Source organism: Stenella coeruleoalba (genome assembly GCF_951394435.1).
Source record: "Stenella coeruleoalba genome assembly, chromosome: 4".
NCBI lineage: Eukaryota > Metazoa > Chordata > Mammalia > Artiodactyla > Delphinidae > Stenella > Stenella coeruleoalba.
The window spans coordinates 124896356-124922185 of NC_137149.1; the positions used below are offsets into that span (position 1 = coordinate 124896356).

The 25830-nt window shown below is 41.5% G+C and overlaps 1 protein-coding gene across 1 annotated transcript in view; it reads left to right on the plus strand.

Annotated features, from left to right (window-relative positions):
- SLC10A7 (solute carrier family 10 member 7) overlaps window positions 1–25830 on the plus strand; it is a 248309-nt gene that overhangs the window by 196700 nt on the left and 25779 nt on the right. The window contains exons 8-10 of the mRNA XM_079919492.1: window positions 615–780; window positions 1923–1974; window positions 11626–11699. Of these exons, the coding sequence (XP_079775618.1) occupies window positions 615–780; window positions 1923–1974; window positions 11626–11699 (292 nt within the window). The remainder of the gene's footprint in view (window positions 1–614; window positions 781–1922; window positions 1975–11625; window positions 11700–25830) is intronic.

Sequence of the window (25830 nt, forward strand, 5' to 3'; positions counted from 1 at the left end):
ATGCAAATGGCATTTGTCTTTGGATTCACAAAAACTCTAGATATTCAGAGTCTGAATTATTTAAACTCCCACAACACATGCACTTTTGCTTTTCAAGCATGAGTTATAATTTAATTAAAAACTTCTGGTGCATTGCTAGCATTTTAAATATTAATATGTTCCATGGATCATTTTCGATTATCTACTGTCTTGAAATTCTTGAAGATGTCAGACTGTTAAGATTCCCAAAGTTGCACTTGGAATTGTCCATCGAGGCAAAGGGGACTGTGATAATTACACACATCCATTAGGATCAGCAGAAGAGATAAACTTTGGGGAGGCTTAATGGGCATGTCTCAGTGACAGCTAGCAAAGAGCATTTGGCATGATTAAGGATGGATTTGAATGCAGTGGAAAATATACTGTCCTTATGGACACCAGTGGAAGTTGCACTACAAATGTTAAATTCCCCAGGAGAAGAGTGGTGTGGCAGGGAAGCTTTGAAATCCCCTATGGCCATCCTCCAAATTATTCTCTTTCCTTTATGTCTTTCTGCTGTCAGAATCACTTTGCAATGCCCAATTCAACTCCCTCCACATCTGAAAAGAGGCAAACTGTTGGTCTCTGTGTTTCAGATTGTCCGAAGATACATCAAGGACTGGCTTGAAAGAAAGAAGCCTCCTTTTGGTGCTGTCAGCAGCAGCGTGCTCCTCGTGATAATCTACACAACCTTCTGTGACACGTTCTCGAACCCAGATATCGACCTGGATAGATTCAGTCTTATTCTCATACTGTTCATAAGTAAGTTGGAAGGTGGGATACCCTTGCTATCTCCTCAGCTTCCTCAATAGCAAAGCAAAGCCATCTGTGGTCCCTAAATTCATTGCCAATATTCATTTGCTTAGAAAAGAATACTTCCTTTTGTGTTGCATGTACGGACTCAGTGACTTTATCGTATGTATCTGTTCTTTAGGAAGACATCAGTTATGCACTTATGACATAATCTCCTGTGTTTTTTATGTCTGATTTACAATAGTTGATGCCAGATGAAAGAAGCCATAATATTTGTCAAATTCAAATGCTAGATTGAGCACTTTTTTGCCAATTTATTTTATTGTAACTTGAAGCTAATCTTACCCTTTATTGTGAATTAAAAGTAGGATTTATAATCTATGGTACTGTCGTTTTCTAAGTATAGTAATTGGCTGCATTGGTTAAAATGTGACTATTTACATAATGTTTTCTATTAAAATATACCCAAAGTAATATCATTTCATTTTAAGAAGCAGCAGGCTATAAAATGCAAGTAACTGCTAGGGTCCAAAACTAACCTTTTGTTCTATTTACCCAGTAATACCAAAGACTACTTGGGTAATTATAATATCAAAGAATGTTTTGTTATTAAAATCAACATGAGTCATTCCAAAATATATGTTATATGCTACCACATTTATGCTATTTGCTATTATTCATAGTACAAACCAGCTCTTCCGAAATTGAACAAATAACCAAACTTTAAATCAAAGAGGGTTTTAGAGTGACCCTGAGTAGCAAATATCATAGGTTATATCTGAGGATATCTTCACTAAGAACAAGTTGAGGGACTTCCCTGGCAGTCCAGTGGTTAAGACTCTACGCTTCCACTGCGGGGGGCCCAGGTGCGCTTTCACTGCAGGGGGCCCGGGTTCGATCCCTGGTTGGAGAACTAAGATCCCGCATGCTGCGAGGCGTGGAAAAAATAAAATAAAAAGAACAAGTTGAGTCCCAGTAGTTTAAATGATTCTGTCAGTTTAGCAATGTGTGTGTGTTTCACTTATTCGTTTGTTTATTTTTCTATTTGAATTCCCCTAAGTTTCAGATAAAACGAAGCATACCAGCAAGTATGCTACAGATACTGATTTTACAGTGCTAATTTAGATTTAATCTTTTTGTTTTTTCTTCAGTCTGTTCCATTCAGCTGAGTTTTATGCTTTTAACATTCATCTTTTCAACGAGGTAAGTGACCTGGTATCTCTTGTTGTTAATTTCCTAATGGACGACTCATGCTCTTTACTTGGCTTCCAGGCCCCTACATGCTTCTACTTGGTCTCCTGTCTCCCGACTGTTGTATCTTGCTCCTGCCACCCTCAAGTTGTAGAAGTTACCAAAGGATCTGTTCTTGGCCCTCGTTTCATTATTCACACTTTGTGCGTAGGCAGCCTCCTCCGTTCTGCTGGCTCGAGCTCTCAGCTTCCTGCTGATGAAGCCTAGACCTTACACTGCACTGTTTTCTGGAGCTCTGGCCCTGCACATCACTTACCATTTGGATATCTTCACCTGACTGTCTTAACAAGACTTCACACTCACCCGTGCTTTTTCCACTGCACTAAACTCAAAATATTCAAAATGGAATTAATCTTTTTCCCCAGTACTTCCTCTTTCTCTCATATTTTTTAATGGAACTGCCATCCACGGAGTTACTCAGACTGGAATCCTTCACATTATTATTTTTTCAACGTCTTGATCCTACCTCGGCACTCTACAAGCCCGTTCCCTAATTCAGGCTCTCGCTGCCTCTTTCTCCCTAGACTATTGCCATGCATGTCTTACTGTTATTCTTCATTTCCAGACTGAGCTTTTCTTGTGTATTTCATACTGCTTCCAATAACTCAGAGTCCTGATAATAGGTCTCCTGTTCAGAGACCTTCAATGGTCAGCCAGTGCCTGCAGAATGAGGTTCATTTTGGGGGGCTAAGTGAACCACTACTAGCATTCACACCATCTAAGCTTTAGGTTGAGGTAAAATCTTTGCTGTTCCCTGGAAGAACCTCAAGCATTTTCATTTCTGTCCCTTGCTTAGGCTGACCCCATGTCAAAATTCGTCTCCATGTCCTGGTTCATCTTTCCTGTTCTTAAAGCCTCACTTCTTCCACCAGTATTATACATTCAACAGATATGACTTAAGCCTTTGGGAGGAGAACGTTACCACAGTGAATAGCACAAATAATGATTTTGATCCTGTATGAGTTTATAGACTAGATATATGCATTGGTAACTGAGTGTTCTCTTAGTGTGACAGTAACAACCTGGAGTCAATTCAAAGAAGAAGGCACTCCCAAAGAGAGTGGTAGAACAAGACTCCATGGAGGAGATGGGATTTGACGTGAGTCATAAAGAATAGCTAATTATTCAGCAAACACAGATGCAAAGAGGGAGTTCTTGGAAGAAGAAATAGTAAAGCAAATGTAGACATGCAAACACACACACACACACACACACACACAAAGACCTGGTGGAACAATAGGAGTAGAGGAAAATGAAAAATAATAATAGTAACTGGAAAAGTAAGCTTGGGCCAGATTGCGAGGGCCTTGAATGCCAGGTGCTGGCAATGAGCTGCCACAAGGGAAGGGGCCTGCGTTGTTTATGGGGCCTGAAATAGCGTCAGAGCATGGATGGCTCAGGCCTCATATTAGGCACTTGGCTCTTAGAGCACTTGCTATAGCACGAGGCCAGTTGTAAACAGTCAATAAAAATTTATTGATTGGTGTAATTTGAAGCATTTTCCCAGGCTTGTGGTTGTGATTTATGAAGTAAGAGTAGAGCCTGGAGCCGTTAAGTCACAGAGAAAATGTGACTTAATTGGGTAAGTCTGAGAGTAGGAGCTATTTTAAAGTTCTTTCTGTAAATGGCTTGTTACGTCACCTTCGAAAAGATGTTTGCCTTCCGCTGGCTGTTTGTTTGCTGGTCCTTGTGGCCGAAGTAATCCTCAGACCCAGTCATCCTATCGTATCAGACTGTCAGTGACTGAAAAATTCCTTGAAAAGCACAGAACAGCCACTACTGGGATTGCTGAAGGAGGGCTGGGGGAGGGGAGTATCACAACTAGTTGAATTCGAAGTGAGGATTGTCAGCATGGAGTAGGCTGGACTTTCATAAAGCCTTGTGGTTTTGAGGCCCTTCTAATCTGCCTTATTCTGCCTTCACTAAAGTTCTGTTGTGTTTTGAACTTGCTTGGCCCACTGCCAGACATGCCTGTTCTTTGGTAAACAACAGAATATGGAGTGGCTGTAATCGTGCTCCTGGGTTGTGGTTGTGTAGCCCCAAAATATGCCATTAAAATTTGGAGATGTTTCAATTAGACAAAATTTATGATTTTCACATTCTGTTTTCATGCTGGAAGACCCCATAGCACTTGAGGATTTTATTGGAGGAATGAAAAATACCAACATTTATTGAACCCTACTCTGTGCCAGGCACTGTGCTAGGGATTGTGCATATGTTATTTTGTGTAAGTCTGACAGCAAAAGACTAGGTTACTATGCATTTTTGTTGCTATTTTGCAGATGATGACCCACACTTAGAGTAGTTTAGGGACTTGCCTAAAATCAGATTTTAGTAGTTTAGTAACTTACCCAAAATCAGATGGCAAATACTGCACTTAGAACTGAAATTCATCTCCATTTGACATTTCCAAAAGAATTTACCCATGCTTTTTCCACTGCACTAAACTACTTCAATGAATTTTAATGTTCACAATCCTTGTTTTGGTTGGGGAATTTGTAGAGAGCATATAACTGGATTCTCCAAGTTCACACACACACAAATTAGTCAAAGATACCAAGAGTTAGAACTAGGACCCACTGGTTTATCTCTGAGTTCTTTTCTTTTCCTACTTTTTGTTCCTTCCTTCTTAAAATTAGTGAAATTGGCCTGTGGTGGGTTTTTTCTTTTCTTTTACTTGCCAATTCAGTAAAGCTAAAACCAATCCAGATATCCAGAGACAAAAATCTCAACATAGAAATCAGTCTGTCTTTTTTTGTATAGCATGCCACTGACCTCTGATGGTGGAAGTTTAGCATAAACCAGGAGAGACCCAGCCTAGGAAATTCAACTTCCCTGCAACACTTGTTTACCTGGTTAATATTTCTTAGGTTTACAGACCTGACATGTTACCATTGTGTAACATGTCATTGTGTCTGGCAGGGGAGCCTCTTCTACTTTGAGTATTTAAAATACATTTGAGAGTTGTTATTCTGTGTTCTCATTTATCTGTCCACAGAAGAGCATCAGGGTTAAAAATTCCAACTCTGGAGTCAGACAGACTCAAGTTTCAATCCTGTTTAATAACTTTGTAACTTTTGTCAGTTTCCTCATTGATAAAATGGAGATAGTAGTAGTACCTATCTCATAGGGTCATTTGGAGAATTAAATAATACGCACATAAAGCCCTCAGCATAATACCTAGTATATAGTAAGTGCTCAAGAAACGTTAGCTACTGTAAAATATTTGCTATATCACAGTAGCATATGTTATTTCAAAAACTAATTATGGAAGAGAGAGAATTAGTATTTCTAGTTTTGCAATATATTCTTTTGGACGTTTCTCTGTCACAGTTGCTAGGAATGGGGAGTTGATTCATCAAACCAAGAGTCCACTGTCCATAGTGACCTAAGCTTTCTGCAACTTTCAGAAGCTTCAAAGGTAGAAGAAAAAAGTTGAAAAAGCTTAGAAAAATAAAGCAGTAATTGGGAGCCTTTTAAAAGTATATACAAGATAGTTTGGTAGATTGATAACTAGAGTAATAGAAACCTAGATTGTCCCTAGAGTGACAAAAGAAACTATTAAGAAAGGAAAAGGAAGAAAACAAATATAAATATTTGCATTAGGTGCTTTAGCCCTTATCAGTACATTTTCAACCAGATGTCTCATTCAGCCTCAGGCCATAGTCCTGGGAGGGAAGGAGAGTGACCTGGAGGGCAGGAGAGGGAGAAAGGGAGGGAAGGAGAGAAGAGGAGCATTGTTATTCCTGAGAAGTCTCCTAGCCATTTCAGAGATGGGCCGACTAAGCCAGAGCTCTGGGTAACTTATTTAGTGCCACACAGCTGGTGATAGACGAGGTCTCCTAAAACGTGTAAAGACAAAAATGGGACCTGATGAAACTTAAAAGCTTCTGTACAGCAAAGGAAACTATAAACAAGATGAAAAGACAACCCTCAGAATGGGAGAAAATATTTGCAAACGAATCAACAAAGGATTAATCTCCAAAATATGTAAACAGCTCATGCAGCTCAATATTAAAAAAAACAAACAAACAATCAAAAAATGGGCAGAAGACCTAAATAGACATTTCTCCAAAGAAGACATACAGATGGCCAAGAGGCACAGGAAAAGCTGCTCAACATCACTAACTATTACAGAAATGCAAATCAAAATTACAATGAGGTATCACCTGACACCAGTTAGAATGGGCATCATCAGAAAATCTATAAACACAAATGCTGGAGAGGGTGTGGAGAAAAGGGAACCCTCTTGCACTGTTGGTGGGAATGTAAATTGATACAACCACTATGGAGAACAGTATGCAGGTTCCTCAAAAAACTAAAAATAGAATTACCATATGATCTAGCAATCCCAATACTGGGCATATACCCAGGGAAAACCATAATTCAAAAAGACACATGCAGCCCAATGTTCATTGCAGCACTATTTACTATAGCCAGGTCATGGAAGCAACCTAAATGCCCATCGACAGACGAATGGATAAAGGTGTGGTACATATATACAACGGAATATTACTCAACCATAAAAAGGAACGAAATTGGGTCATTTGTAGAGACATGGATGGACCTAGAGACTGTCATACAGAGTGAAGTAAGTCAGAAAGAGGAAAACAAATATTGTATATTAACGCATATATATAGAGTCTAGAAAAATGGTACAGATGAACCGGTTTGCAAAGCAGAAATAGAAACACAGATGTAGAGAACAAACATATGGACACCAAGGGGGGAAAGCAGGGTGGGGGTGGGTGATGGGATGAACTGGGAGATTGGGATTGACATATATACACTAATATGTATAAAATAGATAACTAATAAGAAACTGCTGTATAAAAAAAATGAAATAAAATTTCAAAAAAAAGAAGATGAGAAGCCCACGTAAAGATTTTTAAACCATGTTCTGTTAAAAAAAAAAAAAAGCCACACAGGTACAGAGGTTAACAAAGGAAAGTATTTCACGTGGAAGTTTCCCCCTGTAAAAAACAGTGGGCTTAGACGGGACTATCTCAGAGGACCCTTTCTGCTCCACATTCTGTAATTCTGCTAGTAAAACCTTTTGACATGTTTTCCTTTGTGGGTACTCAAAGGAAGGCAAAATAAATATTATGTGGAAAACACTGAATGAAAGCTTTGTGAGAGAATAAAAAGACCAGTTGGGAAGAAAAGGAAATAAACATCTCGAGGGAAGCCAAAGTAATCAAAGGAATTATAAAAACAAGATAAAAAGAAAATCAATATTAAATAGAGATAAGGTAGAGTTCGAAAATAAATAGTAATGCGATTCCTTTCAAGAATGTGAGCAGACACAGTAGAGAGGATAATCACTGAAAATAATTGTAGCCATTACCACGTAATATAATGTATGGGATACTTTGTTTCTCTGTGCGTTGTCACGACTTTTCACCATTTAACCACCCCTGAACAGAGCATGGGTGAGGGAGGGTTAGTTACCAGGATGGCTGCTCTCATCCACTAAATTGTGTGGTGATTTTGGTTATGGTTTTGAGTTTTTATAATGTTCTTCTCAGAAGGCAAACTTGTCTTCACAATTTGGGGCACCCTCCTTATTAGCTGTGTGACTTGAGGCAACTGTGCTTCGAGATCCCTTTTCGGAAAAAACAAGACAAAAATACTGTTACCATATAAGGCTGTTCTATGAAGAAAGAAGAACTGGATGCAAAGTGCTTAGAAAAGTGCTCAATAAATGTTGACTGCAGGGCTTCCCTGGTGGCGCAGTGGTTGGGAGTCCGCCTGCCGATTCAGGGGACGCGGGTTCATGCCCCGGTCCGGGAAGATCCCACATGCCGCGGAGCGGCTGGGCCCGTGAGCCATGGCCACTGGGCCTGTGCGTCTGGAGCCTGTGCTCTGCAACGGGAGAGGCCACAACAGTGAGAGGCCCACGTACCGCAAAAAAAAAAAAAAAAAAAGTTGACTGCAAATCAACTATACTTCAATTAAAAAAAAAAATATATATATATATATGTGATAGAAAAAAATTTCTTTAATGTTTACTGCTATGGTTACTCACCATCCTTATCCTCTTCCTCCTTATCTTGGATGGAAGGTTAAGTGAGCACGTGCTCTGCTGGCTTCTCCAAGACCTGTGATGTGGAACAGTCTGTTATTGTAGACATAGAGTATAAGTCAGCCCTATTTAGGTGGAGTATTGTTTTTAACCTCAAACATTCCATCTTTACGTCCTGATTCTCCCCACTGAAGGGCTTTGTGTCAATAGGACCCTAGGGCAGTGTTCCAACCCACATCAGGCCAGATACCTCCTCGTGTGGGCTTACCTTCGGTCTCCTTACCCCGGAGCAGAGGACAAGTAAGCATATCTTGCAAACATCCTCTTTCGCCACACTGGAAATGCTGCTCCAACATGGCAGCCAGCGCCAGATTAAATCAGAGCTTTCTTGGCCAGAGAGATCTAGACACATTAGAAATGGGTCAAGCAGAACCGCGTTCACCAAAGAAGAAGTGTACTGCCGGACTCCCTTGGAAGAAAACCAAACTGCCTAAATCCAGATGCAGCAGCAACTGGTTACAAACAAGGGCAGCCGAAGCCCTCAAAGGCCTTTGCAGTGTTATTGACACCAGAGCATTGCCGGAGAAAGACCCCAGACTAGGCCAGCTGGCTCTGCCACGTGTTCCACAATCACAGCTGGGCATTCATTCCTGGAGACATCTTTTATTCATTGTGAATTGACCGTAGGTCATATTCCCCAGTCTGCTTATGTCAAGTTTTTCTCAGGCCTCAGTATTCCCTCAGACTTCTCTGTAGATGAATGAACTGCCTCACGCTTTGCACAGAAAGTAAATTCTCTGATGTAGATTCCCCTCCACTTTCCTATTCTCCACCTAAAGATTTTCTATATTTTTCACTCACCTTGTCTTCTTTTGCTTCCAGCTCACAGACTCTCAGACTGTAGGACACTCTCCTCTCCGGCTAATCTCAGTCTCATCCTCTCAGGCCCCTTTGAGGATGTGGTTTCGTCCATTATTTCTACCTGCTATATCATCACTTTCTATGTATAAACAGGTTCGTCTCCATGGCCCTTTTCTTCTCTTCACCAGATTTCTTGAAAACACAGCCCCCTTCACTACTGCAAATTCAGTAAACTTAAACCTCAACTCCTGGGTCTCCTGCCCAGACCCTACTGGGCTTCCTCTTCCATTCCTTATTTCCATTAATGCTTTGATACTTCTCTCAAAGTTTCTAATTTCTCTTCAATCTCTCTTCTTCTCTCAAGGCAACAATAACAATAAAAGTATAAACTAGCTTTGTTTTTTTTTTTTTGCGGTACGCGGGCCTCTCACTGTTGTGGCCTCTCCCGTTGTGGAGCACAGGCTCCGGACGCGCAGGCTCAGCGGCCATGGCTCACGGGCCCAGCCGCTCCGCGGCATGTGGGATCTTCCCAGACCGGGCCACGAACCCATGTCCCCTGCATCGGCAGGTGGACTCCCAACCACTGCGCCACCAGGGAAGCCCTAAACTAGCATTTTTAAACACTTGCTATGTGCCCAGTTCTTAACAGATATTGGCATTTATCCTCACAATGACCCTAAGAGGCAGACAGTATTATCCCCATTTTATATCTAAGCAAAAGGATGGTCTGGATTTAAATTCCAGTGTGTTTCCCGCACTGCCTGTGCTCTTAAGCTGTTGGGAGGGAATATTTTGTAGAAGTTACCAGTTGACAAGTTCTTTTAATTCTATCTTCATGTCTCTTACCACCAGCTCCTGTACTCACTGTGATTCTTCAGGCCCTCATAGCTTTCTGCTCCCTGCCTGGGCTCATCAACTTAGCCTTATACTGGGCTGTGTGACTACTCTTCCTTAAGAACGGGTCTGACCATGCCATTCTACTGTCCCATGTCCTTCAGTAGTTCCCTTTATCCTATCTTATGGAGTCCACGCTCCTGGACGTGAGCGAGTGCCCCTGCACACAAGTCACCCTGGAGAGTCTGCGCTTTGCCAACTGCCTCCTGCACTTGCATGCTTCCGTTCTGCTCTCCCTTATCTAAAATCCGCATCTGCGCATGTCTAAACCTGTTCTTTAAAGCCTAGCTCAATTGTAATTTCCTCCAAGAAGTTCTCTACAGGCTTCATCATCATCCCCTACCCCCCTGACAAGCTTGAGATCATCCTCCCCTTCAGAACCAAAACATCCTCTCTAGAGACTCTCTCCCTTTCTCTCTCTCTCTCTTTCTTTCTCTCTCTCTCTCTCTCTGTCTCCCTCCTCCTTCTCTTTCAACTGAGGTGAGACACCAAAAATTCAATTTGGAAAGATGTTATTAAAAAAAAAAAAAAGGCTGCAGGTAAGACTGGTTAGGAAGCATGAGCTTACATGATTTTTCAAAGGAGAGGAGACTAAAGGGCAATTTAAATATTCTCTTAACATATGTACAGAGGAGCAGGTGGTGGAGGAGAGGGTCCTGCTCCCCTCCAGTGAGTATATAACAAACAGGATGTGGGATCTGCTGAGGGAAGCTTTTTCTCCCAGTGAAAGTTGTATATAAGGATGAGGTTACTAAGGGAAATGGTGGGGTCTCTTTCTTTAGACATACTTGACAATTGGTTAGATTGTTACATCTACAACTATATGCATGCAGTCGGGTTCTAGAACATTTTTCCGTTTGCTAGCCCTCTTGTCTGAGTTCAGGGCGGGAATGAACAGACTCACTATATCTTCAAACACTGATCGTGCAGGAAGGAATAGTTTCTAACATATCAAGGATGCAATAATAAAACTTACATTTCTAACCTTTTTGGTTCCTGGTTCTCTAAATCTTTATGATCTAAAATAGGAAATCTGAATATGGTATTCACCAGTACTGATCCCCATAACGTTTAATGGATTTTGACTACACAAGATTTTTTTTATCCTTAACATATTATATAACAATAAAACAATGGCAGTTAAGCGCGGGCACAGGAGCCAGACTTGATTTAAATCCTGGCTCTGTCTCTTCCTAGCTATGGGGTCCTGGGTAGGTTACATAACTTCTGTGTGCCTCAGTTTTCTCATCTGTAAATAATGATATTGTATTGCCTACCTGATAGGGTTTTTGTCTTTATATGCAAAGACCTTAAGGGAATACCTGATACATAGTAATGGATAAAAATTGGTAATTTATTATTTTTACTAAAAACATATGATGTTAAACCTTTGTTCATACCGTGTATTTCTCAAAGGCCGTTGTTTGCTGCCAAAGGCATGTGTTGCTCCTTGAGGGAAGCCTTTTTGAAATACATTAGCTCTTTTCAAGCCACTGGGTTAAAATCAAGTGATAGCCTAGTGACTGAGCTAACTTTCCTTGCTGCGTGATTTTTGTAAAGTCTTGTGCCACAAGCTGATTACATATGTGATTTTAGAAGACCTCCACCACACATTTTTAAGACTGTCTCCTTGTCATGGATAAATGACTCAGAAATTATTCTCTAAAAAGAAATTTGGACATTTCTGTACATTTGGGTATAGAATTACTTCTGTCACCAGGACTGATCAAAGGGATGTTAGCACAAAGGTAGGTACTACGTTTGATTGAGGATGTCTTAAATATGCTTTTTATTTGTAAAACACTTTTTTCTTTTGCCACTAGGAATAATTCAGGTTTCACACCAGCAGACACTGTGGCTGTCATGTTCTGTTCTACACACAAATCCCTCACATTGGGTAAGTGTCCCACAGACGTAAAAACCAACTTAATATTACCCTCAGATAATTGCATCTTATGATTTTGAAATTCAAACAACTCTTCAAATTAAATGGAATGGGGGTATTTTCCACTCTGTGACCTAAAGAACAATAGCAAAGTGAGGATGGGTCATAGCTTTGAAATACCATCACTGGATTGAACCCATTTTTGAGGGCCTAAATTTAATAGTGTAGGATTTAACTTTATTTGTAATCATGTTTTCGATTCTCATAGAAGATTTTCAATGTAGAATGTTCATGTTAAAAGTCTGGGGGTGCGTAGTTGGGGGCAGGGGGTGCAATGAGCACAAACTTGGTTTTGGAAGGCTCTAGAGTGACCCCTGGGAAATGTCACCTTATATTTTCTGGAAGCTTGGAGCAAGGTGGAAATAATGTTATTACTCTAGTTTGATATTGACATTAGTTTGAAGTTCCTTTCAGAATGTTATTTCTATAAAGAAACACGACATAGTTATCATTAACTCAATCTGATCAGCACCTAAAATGAAATAAGTACGTATTTAATGGATAAAAATAGATCAAGAAAAGTGCTATTTTCTACTTAGCTTTATCCAGTTTAATGACATTATCCCAATAACCTGTCCAAGACATCTGGAATCCATGTTTTTAGTCATTAAAAGTCATTAAGTAATGAGAAACTTTATTGAAATAGACATCATTAACAAACTCCTTGGGGTAGTAGGCACATTGTGGTAAAACTAGTTTTAAAAATTCCATTACATTTTGACGTGTGACTGACTAAAGAGAATGACGTTGCTCTAAGTCTGCTCGTGTTAAAGTGCAGTCTGTAAACTAGGAAACAAAGAGATTTCATAATGGTTTTACTAGCCCCAAACATATTTGTCTGATAGAATTATTTTCAGTCTTGCAAAGTTTGGGAAATGATTTAGAAATTGGACATACTCTTAAAGAAGCAATTGCTATCTAGGGGTTCAGCTTATTTGAAGAAAAAATATATATATACTGTCCATACGTTGCATTATGACTGTTAGGTTTTCTTTATAATCATCACCAAATAGAATTTGAAAGAGCTTTTTGGAAGCCACATTCCAGTCCTGATGTTGTGATCCTGGACAAATCACTTAGGCTCCCTGAACCTCAGCTTTCTCACTTTGTAAGCCATTTTCTTACTTTTTCTTAATTCTTAAGGCTGCTGTAAAGATTAAAGATAAAATGTGTTAAGTACCCAGCACAGGACTTGTACCTAATACAAGTCAGTACATGACAGAATGTGTTCAGTAGTTGTGCTGTGTGTGGATTGCTGTGGACGAAATGAGAGCGCCCACCTAGAGAGCTCGGTGTGCTGCCTGGCACATAACACATACCCTTAAAGCAGCAGCTGTTATTAGTTATTATTAACTGTATTGGTTATGACGGTATTACCATTCCCAGGGTTCCAGTCCCCTGACCCCGGTTCCGTAGATGTTCATGTAACAGGTGTGGTTTAACTGTTGACCTCAGAGAAATCATCTTGCACTTCCTCCTTCATGCGGTCGTTGTGATGTGATGCCCGGTGCTCCAGGTCTCCTGAAAAGGAAGGGGCTGTTACAAAGGTAGGGAGGCCAGAGGCGGATGCTGCCAGGCACCTCAGAGATCACGAGTCAGGGATCAAATGAGCCTGTGTCGTTAGAGCAGATGCTGAGTCCTGGCTGCACCACATATGCTTCCACACTTCTGCAGTGGCCTTTCAAACCTGCCCCCCCTGTAGGATTTGCTTTTGTCAGGACAACCAAAACGGGTTGTGCTTGTTTCTCCATGATTTTCTCCTGTGCTTGGAGCTGGCGGTGGTGAACCCGAGAAGCATACTGCACCGTGATCAGTATTCTTTTCTTTTCTGTAAGCAGAATACCTACCCATCCTATCTTTTTTTTTTCTTTTCATTTTTTTCATCTCAAAGCCATATCCTTCTGTCCTTGATGCTTTCTCATTTTCAGGCAAACAGGTGCTCTGAACGTCGATCAAAAGTAGCTGTTGTGCTAAAAATGTTTGGGTTAACTTGGACTTCTGCTTTTGCATTTTGCTTTTGCAGTGTTCGCCCATGAAATAGATACTTGGGTCCTCCAATAAAATACTCATGTGATATCTAAGTAACCATCGTAGTGTAAATCCTTAGTTATTTCCATAACATGGTAGACCTATGCTTTCTTGGAATTGCAAGACCTAAATACTCATCCTGACTCTTCCACTGAGACATCCCCAGGCCTCAGTTTCCGTAGCTCTTAGATTAGGGAATTTTACTTCGAGCTAGGCTATTCTATCATGCCGGGATCAGACCTGGCTTCCTGCCTGCAATCTCCTAGGTAGCATTTATAAAAATGACCTCTTTGCTGCTTCCTTATCTCAGCGAGATGGCACGGATCACCCTTGTCCCAGGAGCACCCTTATTTCTACATACAGCAAGGGGTGTTCGGGTCCTGTTGCTTGAATGGACTTGTTAAGCCCTGTAAATTTAGTGTATCAGTTTTCACAAGATCCAATTCATGTTTCTCTCTACTGGTGACCTGACTTCTCTGGTACAGAGGATATGCCTGGCAGTGACCTGAGCTACAGGCCGATAATTATCCTAATGGAACTTCTCATCTGCATAACAATGAAAGAACATCACAATAAGTGTGAAGAATTCATATTCCAGAAAGCAGGGGGCAAATTTCAGGTAATATCACTCAGAGTTATATTTCTCTTACTTCAAGATGAAATACGGCAGATTAAAATGCATCTATTTGGCATGTAGAAAATATATCTATCCCTTTTGTGATCACTGTCAAAATATTTCTTCTAGTGATTTTAAATACACACACACACATAACATCTCAAATAGAATACATTAAGAAAGCCCTATGAAATAACATTTTTTATTATTATATCCAGTATTTGTATTTAAGAATAAATTATTGCAGGCCCGGTGACACCCAGGTAACTAATGAACCGAAGATGAAAACTCTGGCTTTGAGAAGCCTTCTGAAAGTTCTCTTGTACATACACTTGAAATTTATTTTTTTGTTCTTGCTTTTGCCCTGTCTCAGTCTCTTCAATGTACTTGCATCTACACACATGCTGAATTTGATTCATTGCTTTTATTAGTGCATTTGCCATTGATAGATTAGTTCTTCGTATTAGTACTTTTTCTACTGATTGATTGCAGATGAAGTGACTATTTGACCTTTAATTATGAGGCTTCCTATTGAAAATGACATTGAGCTATGGCTTCACATAATCCATCTGGAAAGCCTGACATGATGCCATTCCCTGGAGTTCGTTCAGGAAGAAAGCGGAGGCCTGGAGGAAGTGCAGCGCTTTCACTGTGCTTCATCTGAAACAATACTACAGGGCTTGTTTGCTGCTCTCCTGTAGTTGCACCTCAGGGTTGGAGATAATTATATTTTGTCAAGACAGCATCACTGGCTGTGGGTTGCTCCAAAGGCCATGAACTCTCCCAAATTGTTTTCTAGTTTGATGGTGATTTTTGTATAATGATGAGAAGATACTTTACATAGCAGAGGTGGGAGAACAGCGTGCACCCTAGTTACCAATGGTTCAGTGCTCACTCAGTCAATAGAGCTCATCACAAAAGAAATTCGATCCGAGGGACCCTGTGGAATTAGTATTTTATTTTATTTATCTTTTTCTCTCGAGTGTTCAAATCACTTTGGTATCTAGAGTTCTAATATATATAGAAAGCTTTCTCACTATTCCTAGAAAGAGAATGTTTAAGGATGTTTGAGATCCTTAAGTGAGTGTATGTTTATATTAGTTTTTCATGTTTCCAAATGGCAAAATGAAAGCGTATACTCCTAGAGCATGTCAACTGACAACTGGCAATCAGTTGTGAGACCAGTTGTTTGTTTCCAAAAGCTTTTCTGAATTGAAAGAATGCTCTTTAAGTTTTAAATAGAGTGTCGTGATCAATGTGTATTAAAAGTCCACTATGGGTCTTACCATTTATAGACATTTGTGTACAAAGACCAATCAAGGCATCTTTTCCTCACATTGAACTTCATTATGAGTCTACGCTTGCAGTTACACAGCTGAGCTGTGATAAGAAACTATGCGTTAAGCAAAAAGCATATAGCTTTTTGATAGACATAGGATTCTGGAAAGAGTGGAAAGAATACATACCTGATTCTAGTTGGGATTCAAGTTGCAGTTCTCTCACCAAAAGCTGAACAAATCACTTAACTGCTATCAGCCTCAATTTCCAAATCTGTAAAATGAGAAGATGGAAGAGATGATACTTGAGATTCCTTCCAGTTTTAAGTTCCTATGAGTCTTTTGCTCAGTGACTGATATTACCACCATTCTATAAGGTAACAGTTTCCCTGCTATGTGTGAAAAGGAAAAGAGTTCTTGAAAGGAACAGCTATATAAATAATGTTACAATATTACAAGAAAGGAAATATGACTGTTACATCTTCCTAAAGAGGCTAAAAATTATCTTCATACTCTCCAAAGAGTTTCATAGGAGACACAAACTCTGAAAAGGATCTCATTTTCAATTTTACTTGGAAGCTTTTCAAGAGTGCTAAAGGATTACCCTGCAGCTTGGGCTGAAAAGATCATTTAATAACATCTGGGTTATTTTCTCCAGAGGAAATGGAATTGAAATAGGAAAGTTTGCATTTCTGTTTTTCTTTCCCCCTAAAGCTTCTCTGCAATTCTATTTGGCACATAAAGACTATTATCTTGATGAAACTGCCCTACAATTGGGAAGCACTTTTTTAAAGCCTTTAACCCCTTAACTCTTGTTACCTAAATAACCTTGAATATTAGCAAATCAGTAATTATTATCTTATTTTTCAAACAAAGAAGTGAAGCGTAGAAAAAATTCTAAAAATTTATGCCAGGGCATATAACTAACAGAGACTAGATTCCAGGTCTCCTGCTTCCAGAGCTGCATTGGACAATAGGATGTGAAAGCTCTTTGAAGACCCAGAAGTGCTAGACTGATTCTGAGTGTTCTCAGTGTACACTCTCAGTGTGGGTTTGAATCATTTTATTGATTGTTTAAAAAAGAAAATCACTTCTGATTCCATTGCTAGTTATGAGACAGTTTAAAAATCTTCACTACCTGTAATTGTGGCCATATGTATATATTCCTTATGGCCCGTCATAAACTGGCACACAGTCCTTATATTTTCTTTATTAACAAAAGGTTATATTGTAGTTAAAGTGTGCCTTGATGGGCCAGCCCTTACCTTTCAGGGGCATCAGTGTCTGCACTCTGTTCTTACAAACTGAGAACCACAATGCTGTTTAACAACAAACTATCAAAGTAGAAATCGAAGTCCTGGGTAAAGACAGAAAATAGAAGTTTGTCTCTGAGGCATAAGCGTAAATATATTTTTTGTCCTGCAATTTGCTTTTGGTGTTTCAGTTCTGTAAGGAAAGACAGTATGGGGTCCTCTACCACCTGACAGATTTTTTTTTAAATAGAAGTATAGTTGATTTACAATGTTGTGTTAGTTTCAGGTGTACAGCAAAGTGACTCAATATATATATACATATATTCTTTTTCAGATTCTTTTCCATTATAGGTTATTACAAGATACTGAATATAGTTCCCTGTGCTGTATCGTAGATCCTTGTTGTTTATCTGTTTTACGTATAGTAGTGTGTATCTGTTAATCCCATACTCCTAATTTATCCTTTCCTCCCTCCCCCACTTCCCCTTTGGTAACCATAAGATTGTTTTCTATGTCTGTGTGTCTGTTTCTGTTTTGTAAACAAGTTCATTTATATCATATTTTAGATTCCACAAATAAGTGATATCATATGGTGTTTGTCTTTCTCTGTCTGACTTACTTCATTTAGTATGATAATCTCCAGGGTCATCCATGTTGCTGCACATGGCATTATTTCATTCTTTTTTATGGCTGAGTAATATTCCATTATATATATATATATATGTGTGTGTATATATATATATATATATATATATATATATACACACATCTTCTTTATCCATTCATCTGGCATCTGACAGAGTCTTAAAGATGCCACTGAAATTAAAGGCCCAGTAGGATTTACCACCATAGTGAAAACAAGTTGGGTAGTGTCTGTCCTTTTGTACTGTTTTCTGATCCACATAAAGAAAGAGAGAGATGCAAGTTCTCAAAGTGATACACTTATGTTTGGAGCTTTGCAGATTACTTTGTTTTGAATTTTTGATTCTGAATTTGGTGTCTGAACTTCATCACTAGCATATCCAGACTTCGTAATAAAAATTTAGGAAGTCCCCAGGTTCTGCATAAGTATCAAATGAAAGACATTAAAACCTCTTTGAGGATTTCCTAGCCTGATGCTCAGGTACCATTCTTCTGAACGATACTGCAGGAGGTGTTCGCAGTGTGCGGTGTTCACCAGGACCAATGCCCTGGTGCTCGCACATTTCTGCTCCTTCTCCACGTTTCCTGTGCCGGGGACTGTCAGACATTTTTAACCACAACCTGCAGTTAGAAATACCTTTTACAGTGTGATCCAGAAAACATTTGCATGTGTGTAAAAGTCTGACAAAACAACATTCACTCTCACTTCTCGTGATACATTCCATCTTCTAGCCAAGTCCTAGATCAAAACCCATTACATTGATTCAGCAACTCATTAATGGGTCGTGATCCAAGGTCTGAAAAATACTACTTCACGTATTGCTTGGTGAAATTTTACCCCCTTTCTCAAATAGTTACCATGTAGGCTTCGGCTACTGCTGTCCGTTTTTCACGAAACTTTAACCGAAATTTCTGATACCATGTAAGAACCAGACCTAATTTAAGACTTGGAATAATTCTTGAAGTGCAGTCAGGTCACCTCCATTTAGATTTTATTAATCCAGCTTATATAACAGAGTTTCTATACCTTTTGTTGATTTACTTTTTAAATTGTTTCTCTATTCAACATGTTTTCAATTAGTAATAATAATAATAACAATGGAGATTAATTGGGTATTTAATAGGCTAAATGCTTGTTACAAGAAGTAATTTACTTGAAAATATTTTATGCTGATGGTTAGTGTAGACCTCAGTGCCCAGGACAGCCCACTGCTCTCATGGAAAATTCTCACTGGAGTGTTCAGCTATTATTTTATCAAAAAGAAAATACCCCAGAGGCAGCTACAACAGATGCTTTTGTTATCTATATCTCTATCAACCAGAGACTTTTCTAATTAGCATAATGAATTCAGAAATAGGTTGTTTTTTTTTTTTTTTTTTGCGGTACGCGGGCCTCTCACTGTTGTGGCCTCTCCCATTGAGGAGCACAGGCTCCGGACACGCAGGCTCAGCGGCCATGGCTCACGGGCCCAGCCTCTCCACGGCATATGGGATCTTCCTGGACCGGGGCACGAACCCGCGTCCCCTGCATCGGCAGGCGGACTCTCAACCACTGCGCCACCAGGGAAGCCCAGAAATAGGTTTTTATTGATGAAATTACTGACTTGTTGCCTTGCACGATAAATGTAATAAATGGACCCTCATTGATATGTAGCCTGCCTTTAAACTTTAGAGACACACTTCCCACTTGCTAGAAGAATCTAGCAAATCCCATGTCCTGAATATGCAATCCCCAGGGCTGTGCTGAAGGCCTGATCCCTACCAGTTTTGTGCTCAGCCTCTGTCCGGAGGCCCTGTAGTCACCTGAGGCTGACTGTAAGGGTTACTGAATCCTGCTCTGAGAGACCCTCTCGTGCAAGGTGCTAGTGAGAGCACTGGCAAGGTCAGAGCTGGGACTTTAGTTGACACTTTTACTACTAATATGTGTTAACCTAAAAATACCTGTACCTGTGGCCGCTTGCTTTCATTCAAAGCTGCTGGCGAGGTGCTGGGAGTGGGGAGTACAGGTAATTTTCACCTACCCTTCAAATTTCTTCAGCCATTGTACTCTATCTGCTGGAAGAATCTGGAGCTTATGCATGACCAGCCTGGTACAGGTCACGTTCCAACAGTCCTTTCCATGCACCAGCTCACCTCACTACCACAGTCACCCCCCGCAAGGGAGGTGAGGTCCAGAGTGATAAACAACTTGCCCAAGTCACATGACCCCAAGTGGCAAAGCCAGAAGTCTGACTCTTAGCCACTGTGCCGAGCTGTAATGAGAGTTCTGGGGAAGGTCCTATGCTGTGAAACCCAGGTTCTTGTATCAGCCCTTCGTTGCTAACATGAAAAGTCTAGGCTAGATGATCTCTGGGATCCTTCTAGTTCTAACATTCAATAATTTTCTGATTTTGAAAGACTTAAGTGTTAGCTTTAGAATCTTGAGTCATTCAGAGGGACAGCCTAAGATCAGCATTTCTCAAAGGGTGGCCCTTAAAAATATAGCAAATTGCTTCCAAAAAAAAAAACGTTACGGGGCCTCATCTGAGGCCTACAGATTCAAAATTTTTAAGAATAAGACCCTGAAGCCTGATTGTAACACATCGCAAAAAAAGGGTATTATGCACACAAAAGTGTAAGAGCCACCATATTACATCCATCCATAATCACCTCTCAGCTTCCAGAGAACCTAGCTCACCCAGCCAGGATTTTAGGCGAGCATTTGACCTAGCAGAGCATTCGGCCAAACTTTGTATAGGTGCTTAGTTATGATGGTGGGAACCAGTTTGTACCAACCACGGTTGTTGGTTTTCTTTTTTTTTGGTTTTTTTTTAACTTTAGCCTAGCCATGGTGCGCCCCACTTTTAGATACTTTTTTATCTCATCATTAGCCAAAATGAGATGCTTAGGACATAGAGGCTTATGACACACCGCTAAGTACTATAAAAAGGTAAACAACAAACATTTTTCTTAAAGACTCAGTAGGCCTGGACTCTGATTTCTAGGAATCACTCACTTCATTCCATGGCCTCATGGTCATGTCTAGGAAGGATAAAAACCTGTACTGATTTTTTGCCTTCAGATGTTCTCTTGAGTCCTTTTTTTTACCAGTCTGGTTAAACCACCGTGCTTGGATGTGGAAGTGTACCAGTATTTCACAAGGTATAACCCGAGCAAAAGAAAACCGTCCATTTCGTGCCCATCATACCAAGCACTCACTCCAAAATAGGGGGCTTTCTTCCTTTAAGACCATGTCTTCCTGGCAAGCTGACGGTCAAATTTAAGCATATTTAAAAACAATTTCAGAATGCCTTACTATTTGCAAGTTATCCTTTTAAAAAACCCATTATGAAAGGAAATATATATGATTTTCCCCAAAAGTCTCACAGTGTAATTGATACTGTAGAAAGATTTAAAAAAAACCATCAGCACACAAAATAGAATCATGCTTTGCAGAAGTCAGTGCTCCGAAAGGGACAGCAGGCCAGATAGAATCATAAGCACTTATCAAGAAGTTGTAAACAGATGGAGGCCAATGGAGGTTTGCGTGGCATCCGAGGTAGATGTTTCAGTTCCCGTGGCAGTCCTCAGCAGTCCCCATTCTCAAAAATTTTAGGAATGCTTCCGACCTCATCCTTGATGATTTCAGTGACAAACCCCTTCCCTGCTCAGTCCTGTAGACTACCGAATTTGAACCCCGCAATACTGATTCATAATGCTATTCATAATAATAATAATAGCTATCATTTTGGAGATGCCGACTTTATGCCAGGCACTGTACTGGGTACTTGACATGCACTGTCTCACTGAAACCTCCAACTACCACTTGAGATAGTTATTTTAACCTCATTTTGAGCAGATGTGGAAACTGAGGGTATTCGGGTCAGGTCACCCGATCACGTAGCTGGTGGGTAGCACTGTCAGGACTGAAAACCAGGTCTCTGACGTCAAAGCCCAAGTCCTTTCCATCACACCACCCAGTCCTCTAGAAATAGCTCCAGTGGTGCATCGTCTGCTGCTCTCTCGGTCTCAGGATTGGAGCAGGAACAAGAGCGGCCAAGGCTTACATGCGGCAGCGTCACTGTAGCCGAGCTCACTCACCGTTGTTACCCTACAGCTCAATGGCAAGGAGACAAAAAATCCCACATAGGGCTTCCCTGGTGGCGCAGTGGTTGAGAGTCCGCCTGCCGATGCAGGGGACGTGGGTTCGTGCCCCGATCCGGGAGAATCCCACATGCCGCAGAGCGGCTGGGTCTGTGGGCCGTGGCTGCTGGGCCTGCGCGTCCGGAGCCTGTGCTCCGCAACGGGAGAGGCCGCGGCGGTGAGAGGCCCGCGTACCGCAAAAAAAACACAAAAAAACAAAAAAAAAGAAAAAAAGAATGGTGTCTGTGGGGGCTTCCCTGGTGGTGCAGTGATTGAGAGTCCGCCTGCCGATGGAGGGGACACGGGTTCGTGCCCCGGTCCAGGAAGATCGCACATGCCGCGGAGCGGCTAGGCCCGTGAGCCGTGGCCGCTGGGCCTATGTGTCCGAAGCCTGTGTTCCGCAACGGGAGAGGCCACAACAGTGAGAGGCCAGTGTACCAAAAAAAAAAAAAAAAAAAAAAAAACCCACATATTGTACAGCGGCACCTCAAACTATACACCGAATCCTTACCCCTGTGCGTCTCTAAATGTCAATTGTTAGTGGTGGAAGCTTTTAATTCCGCAGTTTCATATTTCTTTCAAAATAAAAACCACCGTGTCATAGTTAGAAGGAGCTCTAAAGAGATTCATTTTACATGTTAATAATCAACTCACATGCCCGAAGCCATATGCACTCCGTGCTTCTGAAAACAGGAAGTGAGGGGACCACATTCTGTTGTCCTGGAGCTTGTCCTTTCTGAGGAGGCCTTCGCCACATCCAGGAGGGCCGACCACAGCCCGTCTCCCAGGGCTCCCTGTTCATCCCTGCACCTGCTGTCAGTTGCGGAGGGGATTGTTTATTATTATTAATATTTAGAAACGTTGCCTCTAGCGGTACTAAAATGTGCATCACAGAACAACAGTTGTTTACTGTGTTTGAAGTGAAGGATCTCACCCAGGAGAGCTCCTTCACTTGAAGTTTCTCTCTCTCCATCTCTACTTGCAAACAGAGATTGATGAATAACAATTATTGTTTCAGAGTTGCATCTCTCACATTATTTATTTGGTCATAACTCTTCCCAGAAATTCCCTTAATTGAACCAGACACTATAAACCAGTTTGCATGGATTTGATGACAGCCAGCTCCATGCTTCTTTACAATAAAGAATAAAGGACTCCACGGCTGCGGAATGAGGTGACACCCACTGCCTCCTTGTCCCCGTCTATAGACCTATCCAAACAATTCCAGCCAGATATTAAAGTTAGCTGCCCATTTTTTAAAGCCATGCGGGATGCAGTAGGTTTTTGACAAATGACCCTGGAGGCAGGAGGAGATATAAAATTGGACATAGGGCTTCCCTGGTGGCGCAGTGGTTAATAATCCGCCTGCCAATGCAGGGGACACAAGTTTGAGCCCTGGTCCGGGAAGATCCCACGTGCCACGGAGCAACTGAGCCCGTGCACCACAACTGCTGAGCCTGCGCTCTACAGCCCGCGAGCCACAACTACTGAAGACCAAGCACCTAGAGCCTGTGCTCCGCAACAAGAGAAGCCACCACAATGAGAAGCCCGTGCACCGCAATGAAGAGTAGCCTATGCTCGCTACAACTAGAGAAAGCCCGCATGCAGCAAGAAAGACCCAATGCAGCCAAAATAAATAAATAAATTTAAAATTGGACATAACTCAAAAGATTCCTGGGCCCCAGGAAGCCAGCTCGTTTGGAATGTCACCTCCTGAAGCTGAGCACGCTCATGGTTTTGGAGCAGTGACATTTCCCAGAGCTGCCTTTGCTTCAGGTTTGCTCTATGTACTAGTTACTCTCTGTGCTAGTCCGACTATTGTACTCTAGTACTGCTAGAGCAAGCTTTCTAAATATTAATAATAATGAAAACCAACTCCTCTGCAACTGACAGCGAGTACAGAAATGTGCAGGAATAAACAGTGCCAATGGAAAGATGCTTTGCCAACATCATTTGCTCAATTCATGCGTTCATCCAACAAGTGTTTATTTCATGCCTCCTATGCACCAGGCACTGTCCTAGGCCCTAGGGTGGCACAGCAGTGAGCAAAATCCCTTATCCAGCTTCCTTTCTAGTGGGTCCAACAGACAAACACTCAGACATATTGCATATCAGATGATGGGAAGTGTGTGGAGAGAAAGAAAACCATAAAGGAGAATAAGGAGGGCCAGAGGGCTTAAAGGGAGCTTTGGGTCAAAGACCTGTAGGGAAGAGGGAGCAAGCCACATGATATAGAGAGGAAGGAGGCTCCCACCAGGGGGAACAGCGAGGACAAAGGACGTGAGGCCACGGTGTGCTCGGCAAGTTGGAGAAAGAGGAAGGGGCCAGTGTTCAGGGAGCAGAAGGGGTGAGAAGAGCGTTCTAGGAGGCGTGGTAAAAGGTCACAGGAGAGTGCCGGTGATACCGTGTGAGACCTTATCCACCCGCTGTGAGGACTTGCCCGCTATGCAGAAGGAGAGGGGAAGCCGTGAGGGGTCTGAGTGAACAAGTCAAAAGATTCAGCTCCCACTTTGGCTGCTATGCTGAAAAAGGACTGGGTCTGGCTGGGGGGAAGGGTGCAGCAGGGAGAAACAGGAAAGCCAGTTAAGAGCCTTTAATCCAGACGAAAGCTGGGGTGGTGTGGTTAAAGGTAATAGTGGAGTGGTGAGAAGCGTCGGATCCTGGTTGTATTTTGAATGCAGAACTACTGGGATTTGCTGACGAATTGGATTTGTATATAAAAGAAGGAGGAATGAAAGGCGATTCCAAGGGGTTTGGCCTGAGGGGCTGGAAGGATGGAGTTACCATTTACTAGACTGGATGAGAAACAGATTTTACTGGTGGAAGAGGGATGTGGGGCAGACCCAGAGTTCCATCTTGAACGTGTTAAGTTTGAGATGCCTTTTCGACATCCAGAGAAGAGTTGTCTTTGAGTCTAGAATTCTGGTCTAGGCTGGAATTTTCAGCATATAGATGTTAGTTTAAGCTATCAGGCTCCATGGGATCACTAAAGAATGGGTAGACAGAGGAGAAAAGGGCTCCGAGCACTGGGCCCTGAGGCCCTCCAGAGGTTAGGGAGGCTACGAAATTACTTTGAGTGTAAAATGATATTGAAATTAGAAATCAGCCAGACATGTAGACGTCCAAAATGGCTAGCCTGTATTTTTCTCCCATATCACAAGGTTGAGGTGATGATTGAATAAGAAAGTAGATATGAAACCACTTCGAAACATTAAAAGGAAGAGGGTCTGGCAGTCCTGTGGCACCTACTACGTGCCAGGCACTGCATCAGGCACATGGGTTGCCTTATTATCTCATTGGATCTACACAGCAGCCCTGCACAATAGCTATTATTGATCCCATTGTCCAAGAAAACCGAGCCTCAGAGAGGTCAAGTAAATCACCCCAGTTTACACAGTGAGGAGGATGGCAAAGCCAGCACACAGTGGCCATGTGTCCACCTCCAGAAACCCCCAGAAACCTCTAGAATCCTCTTGCTCTCCCTTATTACCAGACCAAGCTTCTCAGCCCAGCTCACACTGGAATCACCTGAGAGCTACGCAAAACTGGGCCAGGACCCTCCCCATACCTGTTTGCTCAGAATCTCTTAGGATAGACCAGGTATCACTGTTTTTAAAAGCTACCCAGGTGATTCTAACGAGCAGCTGCCGCTGAGAGCCACGGTATCATGCTACTTCCTTTATTTGTACGCATGCATGGTCCACTGTGTTCCAGAAGGATCCAGGTGGGATTACACCTGCTCATTTGTTAATAAAACCGACCATTTGTGAAAACCACAATTCTCTGTGTTGTGATTAGATATGTTAAACTGTTCAGAGTTTAAAGAAAACCAAGGGCATTAGAAAAACATTGTTATTTCCAGAAATGGCTTCCAGGGTTCTCTTATTTTCTTTCTCTGCCTAAAAGTCCTCTGAATGAGGTCTTCACTCCCCAATTTTTATATCACTGAAAACAAATGAGGGCAGAAGTAGGTTAGCGGGACAACATCTAGCCAAGTTAAACCACGGAAACGTGAGTCAGACTTTTATTTATTTATTTATTTAAGTTGTGTTGTTTCTTTTTTTTTTTTTTTTTTTTTGCGGTACGTGGGCCTCTCACTGTTGTGGCCTCTTCCGTTGCGAACCACAGGCTCCGGACCCGCAGGC